Source organism: Opisthocomus hoazin, chromosome 7, assembly GCF_030867145.1.
Source record: "Opisthocomus hoazin isolate bOpiHoa1 chromosome 7, bOpiHoa1.hap1, whole genome shotgun sequence".
Taxonomy (NCBI): domain Eukaryota; kingdom Metazoa; phylum Chordata; class Aves; order Opisthocomiformes; family Opisthocomidae; genus Opisthocomus; species Opisthocomus hoazin.
In genome coordinates, this window is record NC_134420.1 from 67,734,647 (window position 1) to 67,749,959 (window position 15,313).

The 15,313-nt window shown below is 47.8% G+C and overlaps 2 protein-coding genes across 3 annotated transcripts in view; one reads left to right on the forward strand and one right to left on the reverse strand.

Annotated features, from left to right (window-relative positions):
• The window catches only part of BRF1 (BRF1 general transcription factor IIIB subunit), a 184,475-nt gene that overhangs the window by 90,176 nt on the left and 78,986 nt on the right, over positions 1-15,313 (forward strand). Inside the window, exons 6-7 of the mRNA XM_075426926.1 lie at positions 8,256-8,405; positions 10,054-10,147. Of these exons, the coding sequence (XP_075283041.1) occupies positions 8,256-8,405; positions 10,054-10,147 (244 nt within the window). The remainder of the gene's footprint in view (positions 1-8,255; positions 8,406-10,053; positions 10,148-15,313) is intronic.
• On the reverse strand, positions 219-4,966 carry BTBD6 (BTB domain containing 6). 2 transcript variants are annotated; one of them, XM_075426927.1, is made up of 5 exons: positions 4,340-4,966; positions 3,962-4,253; positions 3,757-3,847; positions 3,372-3,490; positions 220-3,145 (listed from the first exon to the last, which is right to left on the reverse strand). In XM_075426927.1, exons 2-5 carry the CDS (start codon positions 4,162-4,164, stop codon positions 2,113-2,115), a joined length of 1,446 nt encoding a protein of 481 aa, XP_075283042.1. In that variant the 5' UTR covers positions 4,165-4,253; positions 4,340-4,966; the 3' UTR covers positions 220-2,112. The 2 variants fall into 2 exon arrangements, with proteins under 2 accessions (XP_009941162.1, XP_075283042.1); XM_009942860.2 differs by having other exon boundaries at positions 219-3,145; positions 3,962-4,966.

The following is a 15,313-nucleotide window of genomic DNA, read 5'->3' on the forward strand; positions in this document are numbered from 1 at the left end:
TTTATGTAAGAGCTTTTAGGGGGCTGGGTGCTATTTTCTATTACAAATCATTTTGTTGCTTTTTGTGAGAGTAGTTCAGGCTATGGTAAGACACTGGGCTGATGCGTAACAGATTTGTGTGATCTGCAAGCTCACGCAGGCCTGTCACACTTCAACTCCAGAGAGGTGCAACCTTTGATATGTATTTGCCAGATTTACTGTGTGTCCATCACCTCTCGCTGAGGTGTTCGGCACACTTGAAATACAACCGGCTTATGGAAAATGAGGGGCAACTTTTCCCAAGCATGTGAATAACTTTTTAATTAGTAAGTTATCACTGAAATCGTAACACGGTGATAGGAAGGTAGGTTTTAACCTGTTAAAAGGGTAAAAAAGCTGTAGTCTAGGCTGTAGCTTTTAAGACAAGGGAATTCGTGCCAATTCCAGTTAAAAGAGCGCATTTAGAGAGGTCTTGTGAGTGTTACCCACCTCTGCGCAGGAATTTTCTTCCTATATCTTTTCCTACTCTCCTTAATCTGTACTGAGAGAATCAGATGCCTTTGTTGTTCAGGAACACCACACACACGCACCCTTTCAGATGCACTCAGCTGGGCACATAACTGCTGCCTTTTGCAGCAAGAGAACCAGCAGCTCGCATACTGAGCATCGTCCTAACGGCGAACGTGGCAGCGCGCAGCTATCAGCCAGCGCGGCGTGCTGGCTTTGTTAGCAGAGCTTGATGTCTGGTAAAGAGTTCTTGTTTTCGGTAATTCAGTTGCTGCCTTCTTTTTCATTACTTTTTTTTTGAGATAAAACAAGCAGAATTTGTATTGCAGCTTAGTTTCACGGTAAAATTAATGCAGCTTAGAAAAGGGCAAACAGAAAACCTTTCTAAATTAAATTTAGAGGTACTTGTTATACATAGAAAAAAAAATGGTTTAGACTGCTGCTTGAATATTCTTTCCAATGTCATTATGAGAGTTTTATAAAAAGACAAAAGTGTTTCTAATTGGCTCATCTGTAATGATTGTCAAGACACTTGAGAAAACTTTTCTCAGAATGGTAAAAGTAGATGTTTAAGGGTACTAGCTACAAAATGACTGCTGATAGTGGATGGGACTACGTTTTTAGAAAAAAAAGAGGGGGAGGAAAGATCCAGCAGCTTTTGTTTACAGTGGCTATTTCTAGTTAGTAATTCTGAGTGAACTTAAAGACCCTATTGCAAGTATTTCTCTACTGTCTGCTCCTAAACGTGAGGAGGGGATATATATTAAGACAGAGGCTGCCCCTGGCACAGCTCCGGGCTAAATCTGTGGGTGATAAAGCCTGTCACTGCATTAAGCTTCTTCATCTGCCTGTCTTGACTCTGGCCACTCACGTGGGGTGCGGTGTGACAGGTGCAAGCGTCAGCGCTGCCCTTTGCTGGGCAGGCTGCCGATGCGTGTGAACGGGCATTAGAAGCTTTCAGATATAACCGCAAGATGATTTTGATCAACTTTGATTAGACTCATGGTTTGTCTCTCTTCAGCTTAGGCAACACACAAAAAACCCTGAGCTGCCACGTATGTCAGCTCCCTTTTTCATGCAGGAAAATGAAGGCTGCTGCTGGAGAGTCTCAGTTACCAGGCAAAGGAAAATTCTTATTTGCAGCGATAGCTCATGCCCTGTGTAAGTGCACACAGGGGACCAGACTACAGTTATCACTCCTGTTAACTGTACTGTAGGTGAATTAACAGACACAAGTCACAAGATCAGTAACAATCAGGTACACAGCATTTAGGGCAAGTAAAAACATTTTATATTTCACAGATTCGTAAACTGCTCTAGTTTAGAACATTCTGTTTAAGTCAGCTGCAGTCTGCAAGTTAGTTATCTATATACAAAATAAATGCACAGTACGTGCGAAATTTAACATTTTTCTGCTTGTTGCAGTCTTAATTATTAAGTCAAATAGTTTATGAATAAATAAAATAAGATTAAATTTAAGAGCATTCCTTCACTTATTTGTATAGCCTGATTTAGCAGATAGGTAAGTAGCGTAACATTCCATACTGCTGCAGAGTTCGTAGTAAAATCGAAAAATCCCTTAGTGTTCCTCATTGCAGTACTGGAACACAATCAAGGTGAAATGCATCATGCATAGAAAATGAGCTCAGGTATTTGTCCTCCTTGTACTCCAGTTCCATTGGTACTGTCTGAGGAGCACTGGAACTGGAACGTCACTTTCCCGCACTGCACTTCAGTCATTCCCTCTTGCCCAAAGTAACTGAGTTCGTTACCATCGAGAATAGCGCTTACATTGTAAAACGTGTCTTGCTCAACCTGCACAGGGTGCTCAAACCACACAGAGAAAGTGTTACTGGAGCCGTCAGAGGTAAACTTTGTCAGATTTTGAGCAAGGACAGCTCCCAAGCGCTTCAGTTCGATTTTGACGCTGTATTCAGCTTTGCCACAGCTCGACCCATACAATCCCAGTCCTGCTATAAATATCCGTTTGTCTACAGCAAACTGAATACTGTCACACCGCCCTCGGTACCTCCACTGATTGCTGCGGTATGCAGACGACTGAAACCGATGGCATCGCTGAGGTACAAGTCCTTTCCTTTTTGTCAGCGGAAACTCCAGTTTGGGTTTATTCGCAGCTGTGTACCATAGGAATATGTTGTGAGTTTCCTCAAGGGTGAGGATGTCAGACTGGGCAGCTCCGTTGGCAAACTCTTCCAAAGTCATGGTTGGAATCCGCACCAAGTACAAAGCTTTTCCTAATACGTTCCTCTTGTTGCGCGGCGTAACCGGCAGCCCCTGCCTTTTGCATTCCGCCTCTGCCCAGTTGAGGACAGCCTCGAAAACTACCACTTCCTTGGTGTTGAGCGCTTCCCGGGTTACAATGATCTCCAGCGTTTGTTGATCGATCTCACAGAAGCCCTCCGACTTCAGTGCCATTTCTGCCTGCGCATCAATCACTTCCCAGCAGCGCTGCGTCAGCTCTGGCTCCTCGAAGAGCCTGCTCTGAGACAGCAGGACACAAGCGTTCTTCGCTTCTAAACTGGTCTCCAGAAAATTGACGCAAGCCTTTGCTAGGGCCGGCACGATGTACTTCTTGGCAGCATACAGCGTAGCCAGAACTGTGTCAGCTTCCAGGTCTATTTCGTCACTGTACATGTATCTAGATGGGGGAAAAAAAATAGTTTCTTAGGGGAAAAAAAGAAATCGAGGCCACGAAACATAGATCTATAGTCATCTTTGCTGGCAGTGAATCTGACATCCAGCATTTGTCAGCACATTAAGTAAACAGTAATAAGTGCATATTTCACAATGCCAATTAGGAGATGTATATTTTATAAGCTACTTTGATTCTGTCCACGTAATTAGTACTCGTAGTGGCCACTTACTTTAATAGGATTAGAAAGGCTGCAGGTTCCACATCTGGTATATGGATTTCAGATTTGACCTCTGCGAGATCGCCGTAAAACATAGCGTAGAAGACAGAGCTGCCCACTGCCAAAACATACTGGAAAATAAAGAGAGAGAAGCCTCGGTCACAGCTGAGCCTGCGGGCTTTCGGCAAGAGCTACGCTTGGGGAAAGTTGAAAGCTGCAGTGGAGGCAGAGGGCTGCCTTGGACGGCTCCCTCTCAGTGCACTGTACGGGAACTACTTCTGGGATTAGACGAAGGCCGTAATGAGGAAAGAAAAAAGGAGCCCAGTGGCAAGGCAGGGGGAGAAGGCGAGACGCACGGCAGTCCCAAGAGCCCCCCCAAAAAACCATCCACACCAACCTTATGGGCAGGAACTTTCTTGGACGCCCCCGGCGGGCCCACGACGAAGTGAACGTCGGCCATGAGCTCGTTATTGAACATCAGCGCGTTCCTGCAAGCGAGGGGAGCGGGGAGAAGCCCCGTCAGCCGCGGGCAGCCCCTCGCCTCCTGCCCCGGGGGGGGAGCCGGGGGATGCCCGGGGGGGGCCGGGGGACCCGTCCCTTACCTCTCCCGCAGCGTGGGGTGGCAGGACTGCCAGTTGGCGCTCTCCAAGTTGTTGTTGTTGAGGTTCTGGAGCTGGGGCGGCGGGGGCGGCTGGGCGCTCTGCTGCAGCTGCAGGGCGTTCTTCTTGCTGTTGGCGGCGGCGGCGGCGTTGTTGCTGTTGGCGATGTTGGTGTTGGCGCTGGCAGGGTAAAGTTCTGCAGCCATCTTCTTCTTCAGGGACAGGGGGACTATCTCATAGCATCCTGGCGCCTTGCCGTTTGGCCGCACGCTCTTTTTGGACTTCTTTAAGGTCTCTGGAAGCAGAAGAAAAAAAGTCAAACACTTCATGATCCTGCCATTGAGGCAACCATGGGGCAGTGGCATCAGCAAGAGAACTAACAGATCCCGCAGGCGAGTCCCGCTCTCCGGACGCTCGGCGTGCTCCCAGGCGCAGGGCGGTGGTGGTGCGGTGGTCGCTGGTTACGAGCCCGGCGCCAGCTCCGGGGGGAAACGGGCCGCCGCCGCTGCTGCCGTGTCGGACCGGCGCCAGCGCTCACCCCGGCTCCGAGCGGGGGTCCCAGCCTCCACGGCACCGCGACGGCAGCGGCGAACGCGAGCGCGGCTGGCGGGCAGCGCCTTCCCCCGAGGAAAGAGACGAAAAATGAAAATAATAATAACAGAAGAGCCAAATTCCGGCAACAAAACGCCACAAATCCAGGCGAGGCGGTGGGTCAGGAGCGACAGTCAATCCACAAATCCTCCGAGGGCAGCAGCCCGATCCCCGCTGTCAGCGGCCGCGCTCCGCTCCGTTCGCTCCCCGCCCGGCGGGGGCACATCCGCGGCGCCCGGGCCGAGGCGAGAGGCGGTGGCGGCTCCCCGCAGTCCCGGCTCCCGGGCGGCCCCCCGCAACAACTTTCCTCGTCTCCCCGCCGCCGCTCCGCGCTGCTCCCGCCCGCGTCGGGGGCGCTGCTTGGCCGCCCCGGCTCCTCCGCGGCGGGCGGGCGGCGCTGCCCCTGGCGCTCCCCTCGCGGCGGCGGGATGCGGCTCTGCCGGGCCCTGCCTCCGCCTCCCGCCCTAATAGGCAGCCGCCGCGCCGCGCGTCACGGCCGCCCGCGCCAATGGGGAGCGCCGGGAGCGCGGCAGGGGTGGGGATGGGGGGGGAGGGAGCCGTCCCCTCCCGCCCTGCCGTGTGGCGGCCTTCGCGGTGCCCGCCCGGGGGCGCTCGGCGACGGCGCGGGGAGCTGGGCCCCGTGAGGGGGCCCCGTGAGGGAGCCCCGCGGTCCGTCCGCCGCTCCCCGCCGGGTTACCGCAGCGGCGACCACGGGGACCGGCCCGGGGGGCTCCCGCGGCGGGGCGGAGCGGGCGGGCGTGGGTGAGCACCGCCCTTCCCGGCCGGCCCGGGCGGGGGCGCCGCCGCCCCGCTCCGCTCCGCCGCGCAGTCCGCGGGGGGGGGCCGGGCGCGGCCATTGAACTCGAGAGAAGTTGCAGGGTGGTGGGTTTTCTTTTTTTGGTCGTTTTCTCGCCTTTTTTCGCAGCCCCGGAGCCGCCGTGCCCCGCTTGTGCGGGCCCTCCCGGCCTGGGTCCCCGCCCGGCTCCGGCTCCTCTCCCCGTGCCGGTTACCTGTGCTGGCGGGGCAGCCGCTCTGCGAAGCAGTTCCCGGTGATTTTTGATTTTTTTCCTACGTTCCTGTCAATGACTGCGTGGCGGCTGGGTGCTTCCGAAAGTCCAAGGGTCAGGCCGGGGCTGGGACAGGGGGAGGAGGGAAAGTCTTCAGAAAAGTCGCGCGCCGCTCTCTCACGACATCCGATAGCGTGTGGCGTGCGACCTGCGTCGCGGCCCCCGCTCCGGGCAGCCAGCGGGTTTTGCCCCCCTTGAGCCCGCTCGCTGCTGGATGAGGGTTTCGGTCCCCGAAGGTGGAGGGGGCTCGCTGGCCTGGGCGCAGGGCACCCACGCTGCGTCGGGGCCTGTGTCGTATGCGGGAAATCACAGAGTCACAGGATGGTAGGGGTTGGAAGGGACCTCTGTGGGTCACTTGGTCCAACCCCCCTGCCGAAGCAGGGTCACCTACAGCAGGCTGCACAGGACCTTGTCCAGGCGGGTCTTGAATATCTCCAGAGAAGGAGACTCCACCACCTCCCTGGGCAGCCTGTGCCAGGGCTCCGTCACCCTCAGAGGGAAGAAGTTCTTCCTCATGTTCAGACGGAACTTCCTGTGCTTCAGTTTGTGCCCGTTGCCCCTTGTCCTGTCGCTGGGCACCACTGAAACGAGTTTGGCCCCATCCTCCTGACACCCACCCTTCAGATATTTATAAGCATTTATAAGGTTCCCTCTCAGCCTTCTCTTCTTCAGGCTGAACAAGCCCAGCTCCCTCAGCCTCTCCTTGTAGGAGAGATGCTCCAGTCCCCTCACCATCCTCGTACCCCTCCACTGGACTCTCTCCAGCAGCTCCTCATAAGGGTTTAAGCTGGTTGAAAGGGTTCGAGGTGTTTGGGTTTTACAACTTTAAAAAAAATTGGTGGGTTTTTTTCATGTTTGTAGCCGTGCAGGACACGTTTATGTTAACCTTGGCCCTGCATTTAATTTATACACCGGTAGTAGCATATTCTAGCCATTTGTGGCCTCTTTAAAGCTTTTCCCTTCAAACCAATCTCTGTATTCATTCTCCGATTCTTTGGTAGCTTCAGAATTTAAATTAACGATGCTCAATGTTTTGTCAAATGACCTGCGGGCATGAATGCCAGCAGAAACAGTCTGAACAGCTACAATGCAAATGCGTGTAAATGCTCCCAAAACTCAGCTCAGAGGAGACAGCTGTGAGTTGCCTCGCTGCGCTCCGGAGCCAAAGTTGGGCCCTCGCGGGGTAAGAAGGGATGGAAAAGCACGCCGGGCATTGCTTTGTACCATAGCACACTGCAGTGTGAAGAGGAAAGTTTAAATGTCTGTTGAACCCCAGGCTATCACTTCCGAGAGGTTCTTTTTGTTGTTGTTGTATTTTGGAATTGCTCATTTTTGTTGAGTATCTTTATCAAAACATACTTGGAAATAGAGAACAACTGCCCCTAAGAGTCATGGGGATCAGCTAATCTTTCCTAAACCTTTAATTTTTGGGGTCATGTTTAGGTGGTGACTGCACTCTGGTGTTTCTTCAGGTTTGAGGGAGATGTGTTTGGAAGTTTTTGCTTGATAAATGCTTTCATTTAAATCCTTCTGCGGGGCTGACAGGCGTAATCATGTTCGGTGTGATCTTGGTGATTATGGATAGCAACAGGGCATCATTGTTAGAACTTGGTGCTAAATGAAACTGCTTTGATTAATTGTAAATCCGTAAGATTGTTCTAGTGTTTTGAGCTGAATTTTCATCATTATCAGTTTAAGTGCCCACATAGGGGATCAGCTAAGGAAATTGAGTTGAGGCTAATAGTTAACAATTTACCGTGCATCATGGATTTTCGGTCAAGTGATAAAAGGCTGGCAGGAAATGAGAAATTGATACCGCAAATGAGAGTAGACATATGTTAAGGGTAGCTTTTACAGGATTGTTTGATAAATTATAAATTGGTTTAGGCAAAGCACAATCCATACTGACATGTCGGTTAGTTTGAAGCTGTAACACCAACACTTGGAATAAGTTTATACATCTGGAGGCAGATCGGTGGCCGATGTAAATTGTCATAGTACTGCTGACGTTAATTGGGTTCCAGCAATTTATGCTGATGGAGAGTATGCCTCAGTATCTGTAATAAACAGTGTTCTGTATTGGTAGAATATGAGTCCGAGAAGGAGCTGGAATTAACTTTGAATGTGTAAGTAGACTTTGTTAGGGACATGGGATTTTAAGCAAACAACTTTTTTTCAAAGCTTAGTTCATGGCTAGGTGTGAGAAGAGACATGCGAGTTACCTTATTTGTTACTTTGCAGGAGATATTAAAATTTTGGGGTCTAAGTCATGTCTTCGTTCTGCAAAAGCTTTTGCAAAGGCCTAGCTTTGTGCATAATTTCACTGATACCAGTAACACTGCTCATGTATCGGAGTCAGCATGTGCAGCCGTGGACCCTGAAAGCGTGTAAAAAAAACTTAGTGCGGTGCTTTAAGGGTCTCTTGTCTATAAAGCAAGAAGGGATTTTGTTTTAGCTTTACCAGAACGTTGCTTCGAAAGTGTAGTGATCAGAGGATCTGGCCCAGCAGCACAGCCCATGTCGTTTGCTCAGACGTGAAGCAAGCCAGCCGCAACAGCCCCGCAGTACTGCTGCTCAAGAACTGCATTTCCTGCATCAAAGGATAGGATTAGAATTAATTGTACTACTTTCTGTTGCAGATCCGTGTTTATATATTCCTCGTTTTGCACACATGTTGGAGTTTGGGGATAAGAACCACGAGGTGTCCATGACGGCTCTCAGGCTGTTACAGAGAATGAAGCGGGACTGGATGCACACCGGCCGCCGGCCCTCCGGGCTCTGCGGAGCAGGTACGTCAGGCGCTGGGTGCATCACTTCCCCCGCAGTGCCTTGGGCGGGAGAGCCTGGGAGTTGGGAACGGATGAAGGCTTTCTCATTTCCTCGGTGATGCCGTATTCTCTGGGTTGGGTGCTGTCAGGCACCTGCAGATCGTACAGGTCTTCACTGAAATGGTTTCTGAAACTCAAACTTCCATTTTTGCCCTTGCTCCTCCATTACTTGCTCAAATCCTTTGTATCTTATGTTTTAGATTTTTTAACCTCCTTTCTTGTGCTCCTCTCGCCCTCGCTCTCTGCAGGGTCTTGCTGCTGGAACGTTTTTTTGTCAGCTAAAATGACACCATTAGTGCAAGCACTTTGATTTGTGTCGTTACACAGAGTCTTATGCAAGAAATGCCCTCTTCGACCTGTTCAGTGAAATTATTTTCCTCTCCTTCTTCATCTTTTTCCAAGATCCATCGCTGTCATGATGCTTACAAAAAAATGTACCGGTTTGGGAGGGCTAGGTTAAAAGGTAGTCAGTACCAGCCAGTGAGGTCAGAGTAACGAAGTGCCTAGATAGTCACAGAGTTCACATATGCCCTTTATTTCATTTGAAAGATTTTACATGTGCATACTGGAATGAGAAATAGCACTCGAACCCTAGGGAACCCAGGACTATGCAATCTTCTTGAAATTTCTGTTTTCTTTTTGTTAATAGTCCTTGCTTATTGCACATCGCTAATAATTTGAGTATAGGCTCTATGGGAGACCAGCCTGGTCTTTGATGCACTACGTAGACTGTATCCACATGGGCAAGTAATTTGATTGAACAGCCGCGGATCAGTAGGCTGAAGCAGGTGGTGCCAAGTCCCCTATGTCCATCCACATAAGATGCAGTTCATGTGGTTTACTGTGGGCTGGGTTCAGTTTGGCTCCCTGGCCCAGATGTCTGTGCCGTACGTTGTTCGGAGCTGTGTAACAGACCAGTTGTTAGTTCAGGCCCTGATGTTCCCATTAGGAACCGGAGCACTTTAAACACATAGCTGGGGTGGAGCTCTGGTTTAGTTTCCTCTGAAAGGAATCCTTTCGTATGCTTAAAACTGTGCTGAGCCACTGCACGATGAGCGGGGGCGATGCTTGAAAACAGAGCTGGTGCTCGGAATCAACACACTGATGTAAACGCAGCCAGTACTGGTTTTCGAGCTGTACAGGGGGTCTTGCAGGAGAGCACTCGGCCACTGGCAAGTTGGTGGTGACAGCAGTGAGGATGACAGCTTAAGCAGATTCAGTGTTTCACTTCTGGCTTGTGCAAGAGTTAACTGGAGATCTTTTTATGCAGGACTAGTAAATTCTGCTAAAAAAAATGATAACTTTGAAAATATGTGAACAATGAGATGTTCTTGTGCTGTACTGAAGTAGCAGACAACGGTTTCCCAAATGCAAAAGCGCGGCGTTTTTCAGGGTGCCATGTGCAATCAGCTTCGTGTTACTGGGCAAGAAGCGAAGTTTGTAAAGTCAAGCCAATCACCTGTATTCATGGACACAGCTGAGCAGAACCATTTACAGCTCTTTAGCTGAAGGCAGAGACAAAGAGAGGGTGTAGTTATCTGACTGTTTTCTGCTTTTCTTCAGGAAATTCTCCTCTTTTTGACATTGACTTTCCCTGCTTATTCTCTAGCTCTGCTAGTGGCAGCAAGAATGCATGATTTCCGACGTACTGTTAAAGAGGTCATCAGGGTGGTCAAGGTTTGTGAGTCTACATTAAGGAAAAGGTCAGTGCAGTTTTATTGCTTTTATCTTGGGTTTACAGTACTGAAAAGCGGTGTAGTCTAAAATGAATGTATATTGGAGAAAACCATGTTCTTTTCCTTTTCAGAAGTGCCAAGAATAAAATAAGTACAACATGTTTTAGCTGGTCACTTTTAAGTACTAACACCTGCCTCTTATGTAAGGCCTCAAATGCTCAGCAGAGATGGTGAGGAGCACTGTGCCCATTTAACAGGTGAAAAGTTGAAGGCAAAAAAACATTGGGTCAGAAATGTTAACAGTGTTGTCATGTCCTCAGAAGAAATAATTGATTGATTCTCAAAGTTGAGGATGTACTATGGGATTTCTTTTTTCATTAATCCAGCATATAATGCTGAAAAGACTTGTCCTTTAGCTGTTGTTGAACAGAACTTTTCAGAATACTTTGCTAAATGTTCATTTCAATAGTGTTGCACTGCTAATAAACAGAAGACAGAGCAGTGAGTCTGATGATGCGTTCACTGAAGGGGTCAGAAGTGGAATTACCAGCAGAATGTGGGCCTGAAAGTGGGAATTTCCTAAATACTTTTGGCTTTTTTTTTTTAAAAAGATCTAGTAGCATTTTCCATATTTTGATGGAGTAAGCAGTCACCCAGTTTCCTTCATTTTAGTTCTGAAAAGCTGTAACATTTTCTTTCCCCGTAGGTTCTGTAAAAAATGACCTGACTGTGGAATACCATGCTTTCTGTTGCCCCGGTTAGAAATCTTTGTACCACTGATAAATTCTGAAGTTTGTTCTACCAGGGCCCTGGTGTCTCTCTTTCTCTCCACCTCACTGAGGCCAACTTAAGCACATCTAGTTGAGTCTAATACTTGTTAATAATATTAATTTCTTAATTGTGAAAAATGTTTTTGCCCCAGATCTTCATTTGTGGAACAGCAATGATACTATTTCCCTACCATGTGTGGGTGGTATAGGGATAAATTTAAAGTGTTTGAAGTGCTTTAAGGTACTACAACAATAAGGATGGAGCCGTACAAATGCCAGGTTTTTTTTCTCTGGTCAATAGGTCATGTGTTTTAATATGCATTTTGTATGATTAATGATTTATGCACCCACAAACTACTTCAAGATGCCTTGCTTAAATAGTTAGAGTTTGTTCTTACGAAGAAAATAAGCATAATAAATTAGAGTTGGAAGGAAAATTAATTTGAGCGATTGTTTCAAGCGAAGAAATCGTGCTTCAACATTCATGCTTTGAAATGTTTACTCAAGTCACACACATCAACTAAAATGACAGCGTTATTTACTTTGACAGGGTAAACGTGACAGCTGAATTATTTTCAGGCAGCTATAATTACGACTGTATTTATCACGAATCTATAAATTTGATTGATGTTTTTCAAATAAGAGCATGTTATATAGTATTTAACGAAGGCAAATAAAAAAAATACCTTTGAATAACTCTTTCTGCACTCCAGTTTTTTTCCTCTTCTTTCAAGAATTCCTCACAAAATGCCATCGGGTAGAAGTTGTCTAAATTAATAAGCACTTGTTTCACATTCTTAAAAATGTCTTTGCTTCTCAGTTTGATGTACAGTTTTATTTCCTTTTAATTATTGCTATAGTTACTCTGGTTTGTAAAGAGCTACTGCTGCTTCGTGCGTTGCGAAGGTGTCGAGCGTAGTTGGGTGAATGCTCATTAGTGGATGGCGTTGGATGCTGCGCTCCCTGCTGATGGCTTTGCCCTGGCAGCTCTTGGAGTGGAACCAAACGAGGGTCCACATAACGCTGAAGCGTCCAGCCTGCGGGTTCTCCCGTACGGTTTGATTTAGCTCCCGCTGGTTGCGTGGTGCCTGGGGACGCACAGGGTGTCGGAAGCTGGGTTTGCTTTTGGTGACGATGGATTTCCATGGCAGAAATCTGCATGGGTAGGGGCGGCACTGGCGCAAGGTGCCTTGTCCCCCTGCCCTGCCCCCAGCCCGGCAGCCGGGGGGCATGGGGCCGTGCCGATCAGTGGCTTGGCTGGGGGTGCAGGAGCAATGCTTTTTAAGAAAGCACCGCGTGGCTTCCAGTTTGGGGAAGGCCCTCAGCGAGGGGTGGCAGCCCTTCCCTAAGGAGGGCACGATTTCTGCTCCTCTGCAACGCAGCTGATGCGGCTGTGCAAAAGGGGATTAGGTCACCCTGTTGTCCATCAGCGGGAGAGCACCAAGCCCTGCGTGCCTGTAGTCTGTCACCTCTTTCACCACCATGTGCAGGAGGAGTAGCTCTTGTGAGAAGGTTCACAAAAATGTGATGTACCTTCAGGTCATAAAAATGAATGATCTGATCATAAAGGGAATATGTTTTGGAACAAAAAAGTGACAAAACATGACTCATGGACCCTGTCACTCGTCTTGGAATGAAGAGTTGTTAATTTAACCATCTGTTCAGTTAAAAACCAGTGTGTGTTCAGTCCTCAGCACAGGAAAGACATAGACCTGTTGGAGAGGGTCCAGAGGAGGACACAAAAGTGACCTGAGGGCTGGAACACCTCTCCGATGAGGAAATGCTGAGAGAGTTGGGGCTGTTCAGCCTGCAGAAGAGAAGGCTGCAGGGAGACCTTAGAGCAGCCTGCCAGTACCTGAAGGGGACCTATAAGAAAGCTGGAGAGGGACTTTTTACGAGGGCCTGTAGTGATAGGACAAGGGGTAATGGCTTTAAACTAAAAAAGGGTAGATTTAGATTAGATCAAAGGAAGAAATTCTTGACTCTGAGGGTGGTGAGGCCCTGGCCCAGGTTGCTCAGAGAAGCTGTGGCTGCCCCCTCCCTGGCAGTGTTCCAGGCCAGGTTGGATGGGGCTTTGAGCACCCTGCTCTGGTGGAAGGGGTCCCTGCCCATGGCAGGGGGGTGGGACTGGAGGATCTAGGTTCCTCCCAACCCAAACCGTTCTGTGATGCTATGATTCTGTGATTACTATGCGTGGGGCTTTGGTAGGATCTTGGTAAGAAAACTTTGTAGTTAGATCACAGGGCCTTCTACCTTTTGGTTTTGAAGCACACAATTAAAATGTAAAGCTTGTTGCTGTTGTTGGAAGTGAACGTATTAAATATTAATACATGCACTGATAATTCTGTCTCATTTCCAGTCTAATTGAAATGATACTAACTTATATTTCACTTCATATATTCAAAGTACTGTACAAATATTAACTAATTAGTCAAATTGTTATTTTCTGTGCAATCATCTGTGGAGATAGTAGAAATTGACTTTTAATAAACCCAACCCTTTTATTTGGGTTAATCCTCACGTTGGTGCCTGTGTTCAATGCACCTGTCTTCGCTGCTGCCTTTTTAACCTTTAGATACTCTGTCCCTTCATCTGTTTATTCACCTATCACATACTTTCTCTGCATACTAAATTCTGTCTTATCTCCAGTGAGAATAATTTTTGCGATATTTGTCTATTGTGCATTATCTAATAGTGTGTGGCCCTTATGTCTGTTTGAAGATCTTAGGCACTTCTTCAGTAGAAATAAAAAAAAATCAGCTTATCTTTGTTAGCACTTGCATTTTCTTTCTTTGGCTTACTCTCTTTATCTTTAATTTAAGATGCTTTTTCCATAAGAAATACTTCTTCTCAGTTCCATAAAGTGCTATCTGTTAAAAAAACCATTCGTGATGAACTTCAGAAGGAGTAAAGCTTCATTTAGAAGGAATTGGAAGGAAAGGCCAGAATGGGTTTAAAGCACTCATTTTTGAGGTGATTGTTTTTTTCTCACAACATTTTTGGTGAAGGAAGATGAGACTTGTATAAAGGAACTCCATTGACCAGGCTGAGTGGAGAGCCTGCAAGGACTCTTGTAAATGGGGCGCTTTGCTGATGGCCTGGGCACCCAGCTACAGCTCTTTCCATGACTGTTCTAGTAATTTTCTGGAAAAATTAAAGATTCATGCATAGAGATATATGTATTGCCTGCAGCTTTTCTTAGTTTTGTTTCTGCAATGTGTAGCTCACATAAACTTCATGTCCAAGCTCCTGGTGCAGTCTGAGGCCAGGTGGGTTCTGCAAGCGCAGGCAGGGTCAGGAGCAGGTTGGTGGGTGAGTCCAGAGTCAGGGTGAGAAGAGAAGGCAGCAGGCATGCTTGCAGCTGCGGGGCAGCTGTGAGGTTGTGTTTTCCACAACACCGAAGCCGAACCAAGGCCAGGACTGAAGGGAAAGGCGCGAAGCATTCTGTGTTCGGCTGCGATCCGGGTAAAGCCATGCTAAAATCCTGCGAAAGGTGTCTGATGAACTCAGTGAGAGCTGTTTACCTAAGGCGTTTGAGCGTGCAGAAAGGCAGAGCGTGCTCAGGACGTCAGAGTTGTGTAAGTGCTCTTGGTTGAAGTGTGCTGTGGAGAGAAGCTTCCAGAAAACTAGGCAAGTTACTTCACGTGAAGGAGCTTGTGGTGGTGTCTGCTCTCATCTCGGCTCAGCAGCCGTGGAGCTCCTTCGCTCGCCGCTGTTGTGACAAGCCAAGAAAGTCAATTGAGAAATATTTTATGTCTCCAGTTAAATAATTTCAAGTGGCTTATAGATGATTTCTAGAAATCTTTCTGGTGTGGCGAGTGAAATATGACTTGAGCCGCGCAGGTTGGTGTTGCATACCTTTGTAAGTTGGATTGTCTGTTTTAATGAAAAAAGGTTTTGTTTCTGAAGAATCCAATTTCACAGGCAGTGTTCCTTTTTATAAATCCGGCTTCTATACAGCTAGTCAGCTAATACGTTAATTAGATTCCTAATATATTTTAGTACTTCATACTTATTTTTAAAATGTCATTTCAAAATTATTTGGTGTCTGTTACTTTTAATACAATAATTAACTTATTAGCTCTAGCTCGGGCTTAGATCTGGTAAACAGTTTTCTCTGTGTTTGACTTTCCTCATCTGAGCGGCGGTTAAGAAATTAAGCAGCGCGCTATTTTTCTTTTCTGGGAGATCACAGGGCGTTTTTGGCAGACCACAGTGGAGGAACCGTGCTAATGAAACAAGATTTTAAGGAATGCTAAGGCATTTTGTTTCATTAGCGTGGTGTGAACACTTGAATCAGTGGGAAAAAAAAAAAAGAACAAAAAATCCCGAATGGTTTAGACTGGTGGACTTCTGGGGTGGCCGGGGAGATCTGTCGGGGGGGTGACTGGTGAGCTAAGCGTGCACACGAGTTAACCGCATG